The following is a 6,000-nucleotide window of genomic DNA, read 5'->3' on the forward strand; positions in this document are numbered from 1 at the left end:
GTTTTGAGATGGTAAGGGGAGGGCCATAGTGTGAGAGACTGTGTGCTCTTCCCTCTGTAGAACAGTCAGCCTTACTGCAAAAGCCACATTTGTCGAACAGCTTCTGTTCAACTACAGAATGTTTGTAAATCAGAGCTTTGGCTGGAGGATATTAACTCAAGGAAAGCTGGGGATTCCCTGTAACTATGAAGTTTCCTGTGACAAGCCTTATCTTCTGGATATAAATAACAAGAAACAGCTCTTTTCAAGTAAGCATAAATTGTTTGCCTTACCTAACAAGAAGTATACCAAATACCTTGTGTCTTTTCAGGAAGAACGAGAGGCACAGGCTAAAGCTGACAAGATTAAACTTGCATTGGAGAAACTGAAGGAAGCCAAAGTTAAAAAGGTGAGACTTGAGATAGTGAAATGCTACCATAAGAGCTACCAGCTAAGTATCTCTTATCATTCTTCTCAATAATAAAGTTCTTACTAAAACTGCTAGGCTTTTTCCTATTTTGTCTGTAACTTGAGACATCTAAAGATATTCTGTGGAACTGTCTTGTCATCTACCTGAAGAGTAGTCTCTGGGAGAATGCTACCTCTGAGGGATTTATTTTTAAGAGGACTTGGAAGGCTCTGCCTCTTTTTTTTTTTTCCAATGTTGGGGCAGAGCCCACTGTTCTGATAGGTTGCTTTAGAGAAAGTGGAATGTACATAAAAATGTTGCTTACTTATGCTGTGCTGATTACAGAAGTATTAAACTACAGTGGATGTGGATTGAACTAATCACAATTAAATTAATGAGGGTCTTCTTGCTAAATCTTTTCACAGCAGTGTAGTAATGTACAAGGATAATAGAAATTATTTTACACCAACAAATTAGAAAGCTTCCAGCCAGTGTCTGCACAGTGCTGCAGTTTGTCATGTAATTATGGCCACTCACCCTAAGCCAGTGTTCCAGCTGAACTCAACAGAAGCTGCACATGTTCAGTAACCCTGAAAAATGGATGTGAAATAAAAGTAGTCATGACCTTTCAGTCTTGCTCAAATAGGAGATGGGAAGTGCTGGAGATCAGAGTCTGCAAGGATTTGAAGAAGAATTGAAGCTTCCAATAAACTTGGGGATGTCCAGACTTGAGACAGTTCCCACAGAACATGTTCACGTACGAATGCTGTTTCGGAGAGAATGCATTGGGAGGATTTCACCAATGTTGTCTTTGGGAAGCTCTGTAGCTAAACATATGACTGCTCATTGGTCACCCTCTTTTCCTTGCAATGTTAGCATTTCTCCTTTGGGAGGAAACATTTATTTTGAAGACTTTTTTTCCCACTTTTTTTTTCCACCCTGAGTATTTGGAACCATAGGGTAGAAGTAAGGCTTAATCTTCATGTGGCTGTGTCACTGTAATGAAATTACTACATCAGTCTTGAATTGTAAACTGACTAAATAGTTGTCAAGAAAATTGGTCTGTGTTTTACCAAGAGCGGAAGGCAGAAGCCAGGAAGGATGGTGAAAAGCAAGATCGCAGCCCTGGACTTCAGGAGAGCAGACTTTGGCTTCTTCAAAGATCTGCTTGGAAGAGTCCCATGGGATAAGGTCCTGGAGGGAAGAGGGGCCCAAGAAAGCTCCAAGCTCAAGAGAGTTCCACCCCAGTGAACGAAGGGATACAAAGATGATTAAGGAACTGGAGCGTCACTCCTATGAGGAAAGGCTGAGACAGCTGAGACTGCATAGCCTAGAAAAGAGAAGGCTTCAGGGGGGTCTTGTCAATCTACAGAAATATCTGAAAGGAGCGTGCAAAGAGGATGGAGCCAGGCTCTTTTCAGTGGTGCCCAGTGACAGGACCAGTGGCAATGGGCACAAACTGAAGCACAGGAGATTCTATCTGAACAGCAGGAAACACTTTTCCACTGTGACAGTGGCTGAGCAGTGACACAGATTAGCCAGGGAGGTTGTGGAGTCTCCCTCCTTGGAGATACTCAAAAGCCATCTGAACGGGGTCCTGGACGATGGGCTGTAGGTTGTCCTAAGTTGTAGACAAATTTTCTTCTGTTTTCAGTACTAATGGAGCATTTTAAGTGCTTCCCTTATAATGTATTTGCAGTGATCACATTTTATGTACTTCAGCATTTTCTTGCATTGTTCCTCTCTGAAAAAAGTGCACACTGTTTCTCATCTTCACAATATGAAGAAATAACGAGTGTCTTATGTTAATTTGGTTACTATATGTAACTCATCCGTGTGTTTATTGATGGGTGTTGGACTACTCCCCATCTTAGTATAATCTGATTTCAGGTCAGTCTGTTGGCATGGCAAGATTCTTCCATTCTTTTTCTCATTTAAAATTAAACTTCCCACATTTCTAGCTTGTATTAAGGACACTTTGTCCTTTTTTACTGGGTTTCCCTATCAAGCATTTTCCTTAATTGCACATCCAGTAGATTTAGAGAAGAGATTAACTTCTGCTTTTTCTCCATAGCAATTTCACCTTTTCTGAAGTCATGCACAGGACAAGGTTCAATTTCCTTTTTTGAGAAAAGGTCTTTATTTTGGTGGCAATATAGTGTGAAAGTTTCTAAGCTGTTTTATTCCCTCGTCTCACTGTGGGACAGGGTGCCTTTGAATCAGTAATAACCTTCAGCCTTAATCTTTCTTATCTGTGTTAGCAGATCCAGACTAGCCTTTTACTTGCTTCTGAAATTAACTGACTCTTCTGTGACTCTGTACTCAGCTTGTTGTCAAGGTGCACATGTACGATAACAGCACAAAGTCACTAATGGTGGATGAGCGTCAGGTGACACGGGATGTTTTAGACAATCTCTTTGAGAAAACCCACTGCGACGGCAATGTCAACTGGTGTCTGTATGAAATGTACCCAGAGCTGCAAATTGGTAAGTGGCACAGTGACAGAGCATATGGCAAATAGATATAGTGCATCCTATGCTATTGGTAATCTTGAAAGGATAATTAATAACATTTCTCCTGCCCATGTGTCCACTCACGTTAGAACATTGCAGTCTCTAAGCTGAGGGATGCTGCAGGAATGTACTTGGGCTGTTCTTGCTGTAGGAGTGAGTCTTCCATTCATCTGTGCTGTGAGTGCAGAAGGCTTCTTGCCCACCACCATTTCCATATTCTATTTTACACAATTTAAGGGGCCACATGAATGTCACTATGTTTGTCAAGGCAGTGATAGATGCAAACACACCAGTGCTCAACTCCAGTCTTTGAAGAGAGGATGCTGTGCTGAAGTGCTGTCAGCAGGCTGTTACATACTGGCCAAACAAATGCTGTAATTAAACAAGACTGTCTGAGAAGCATTTCAGTCATTTCTAATGCTTTTCACTTGTGATAGTCATTTTCTTAAGTGTAATTGTGAGCAGGATATTGCTGTCTGAAGGTGCTGCAGCTCTGCTGGTGGTACCTTATGATTTAGGAAGTAACTCACATGGCCTCCAGGTCCTTAGAAAACAGCTGTGCAAAACTTATCTATTGTTTGGTGCAACTTAATGAGTTTTCTTTCAGAAAGGTTTTCAGGCCTGATTAAGAACGGAGCATTCTCTAATTGTGAGTTATTTCAGAATCTTTTTATTGTCCAGGCTGCAAAGGTATTCACATAAAGAGGAAAAGGAAAATTGCAACAATTTTCTTCCAGGGTTGCATTTGACCTAGAGAAATGAGAAATTGTCAAACGGCCTTTACCATTCTCAGTTTACAGACTCCCAGCAGAGATGTAAAAATGCACAAAGGAAGTTAAACATCATTATTGCACTTTAAAAGAGTCCCAGGAATAATCATCCTGCTAAGCTAAAACACAGAAATGTAAAAATAGCTGGAAAAAGCCTGACTGCTCATGAGCAAGGAGGTACTCATCTGCTTGTGAATGGCCGAGACATTAAGTGCCAATCTGTTCTTTCTGCTCCATTAAGATGATACATGAAGCAACGTTGTTGCATTCTTTTGTACCTGCTTATCTTAACTAAGGAAAGACTGGAAATGTCATTAGACCCTATAATGTCACAAATGTCACTTTGAATAATTTTAGAGTGTTTTCTTGTCTTAGAAAGTTGCTCCCTCTGGTCTAGTATGACTTGGACAAGCATTTCTGAGTGTTAGGATGACAGCATTATAAACAGGTTGTTTACTGAACCTCCGTAATCATTAAAAAGAATATGCCTGTGTTTCTTCATAATCTGGATAGGCATTTTGGATTCCCTATCACACAATTAAAACTGAAGGCATCAGGGAGATCATATGCTATAAACATTGGGGTTAATGATTAGACTGGGGTTTTTTTGTAAGTAAAAATTACTTGTGTTACTTTAGTCCCAGCTAATTCTAGATGCTTTGGGTTAGGGTTAGGGTATTGATACAGTAAGGAATTACTCTCATAATGAATGAAAACTATTTTAAAAGCCAGGACAGAAGAAGAGTAGGAAAGGAAATCAATCAGTAGTTGGTTCAGGAAAAAAGGAAAAGTCTATGAACTCCTGATGCAGAGTTCTCTCATCAGGTCCAAATCAGCTGGCAGTGGAGCCTTTTTCTTTGCAGAATGGAATTTCGATATAGATGGAATGGTACATATTCTTTCTTCTGCTTCCAGTGCACAGTTAATTTTGTTCAAAATCAAACCAATGTGAACTATTCTTTATTCTTGTCAGTATACTTTCTGGCAGTTTTAGATAGCTCTATTACTGTCAGCATGCTTAGAAGACAGGCTTTCCTGCACTCTCCCGTTCTGCCTGCTTACCATGTTGGTATGCAAGACAATAAAATCACATTTACTTTAAGAAGCAAATCGGAGCAGCAAATATTTCAGGCTGAACTGAAAGTCCAAGATATTTTTATATCAGGAGATCCTTGACAAGGTATCTTATATATAGTTATTTTGAAAGACAATCATTGCAAATAAAATAAACTACAGCTTCAGATGAATTGCATGTTAAATATCACAAATAATCTGAGTAGTGAGATGGTGATATAACACTGGGCTGTAGGTGCCAGCATGAATTTTGCAATAAAGAGTAATGCCTTATAATAGACATCCGGATTTGACCTTTTCTTTTGGTAACAAGACTTATAAAAAAGACCCTTCTGAGGATGGTAAAATCATACCTTTTATGTAAGAAAAGTTTGGTACTGGAAGTGAACAAACAAAAGTGTGTGTGGCAAAAATTAGTGTTAAATAAATAGCATTATAACCTGAGACATTATAACTTGGACTATAAGATACTGTTTACCCTTCAAACTGTTACTTGCGTTTTATATAGTGCTTTGTATTTCCAGTGCATTGCAGAATTATCAGTTGCTAAATGAAAAGTGTTATGTTGCTTGTGTTGTTAAAAGTTACTGTGTACACATGAACTGGCCTTGAAGCTAATCTCATTTTATGAATGTAATTAATTCACAAAATTTAGTTTTGATGGGACACAATGAACCCTTGTCAGAAGTAACAAGAAGTGTTAAAGAAAGCCTACAAAATGTAGTGTGCTCTATTATCTCCTCTTATACTAGGCCAATCGAGGCCATCGAAAGATGTTATCACCACAGACCACTGAAATGGCAGTACAGCTGTTCCCAGGGAACCACCAAAATCATACTGAAAATTGGAGCTGGGTGAATTCCCAGCCCCAGTACTGAATGTGTAGAAAAATGCAGTTTTGGGTCCTTCCAAAATTATCTGTCAAATTATACTCGATTCCTTTTCCCTCCAAAGGGGGTTTATGTGACTGTTCAGCTACTTTACCCAAGTGAAACCGCAGAAGAAGACTGGTGTTACCTAACCTCAGCATACCCTGTAGCTTTCTTGGGTGGAGGATCTGGGTTCAGATCAGATCAGGAAGGGAGAGAACTGACACTAGGTCTTCCACATCTCTGGTGAGGTTTTTGACTACAGACTTGCTGGGTGAAACAGTCTATCTTCACATCAGCTCTCAGTCTGTCTTCCTATCTTCTGTTTTGCTATTTCTGTTTTTAAATACAGTTGCTTGGAAAAAAAAAACGTTTTCTTTTCAGGG

At 39.5% G+C, this 6,000-nt stretch overlaps 1 protein-coding gene across 2 annotated transcripts in view; it reads left to right on the plus strand.

The window, feature by feature from the left end:
* Positions 1-6,000, plus strand: part of LOC104122419 (amyloid beta precursor protein binding family B member 1 interacting protein) — a 62,353-nt gene that overhangs the window by 16,905 nt on the left and 39,448 nt on the right. For both annotated transcript variants that reach the window (XM_035890157.1, XM_009634540.2), the window contains exons 5-6: positions 311-388; positions 2,715-2,874. In XM_035890157.1, the coding sequence (XP_035746050.1) occupies positions 311-388; positions 2,715-2,874 (238 nt within the window). The remainder of the gene's footprint in view (positions 1-310; positions 389-2,714; positions 2,875-6,000) is intronic.

Source organism: Egretta garzetta, unplaced genomic scaffold (assembly GCF_000687185.1).
Source record: "Egretta garzetta isolate BGI_Z169 unplaced genomic scaffold, ASM68718v1 scaffold142, whole genome shotgun sequence".
NCBI classification, from domain to species: domain Eukaryota; kingdom Metazoa; phylum Chordata; class Aves; order Pelecaniformes; family Ardeidae; genus Egretta; species Egretta garzetta.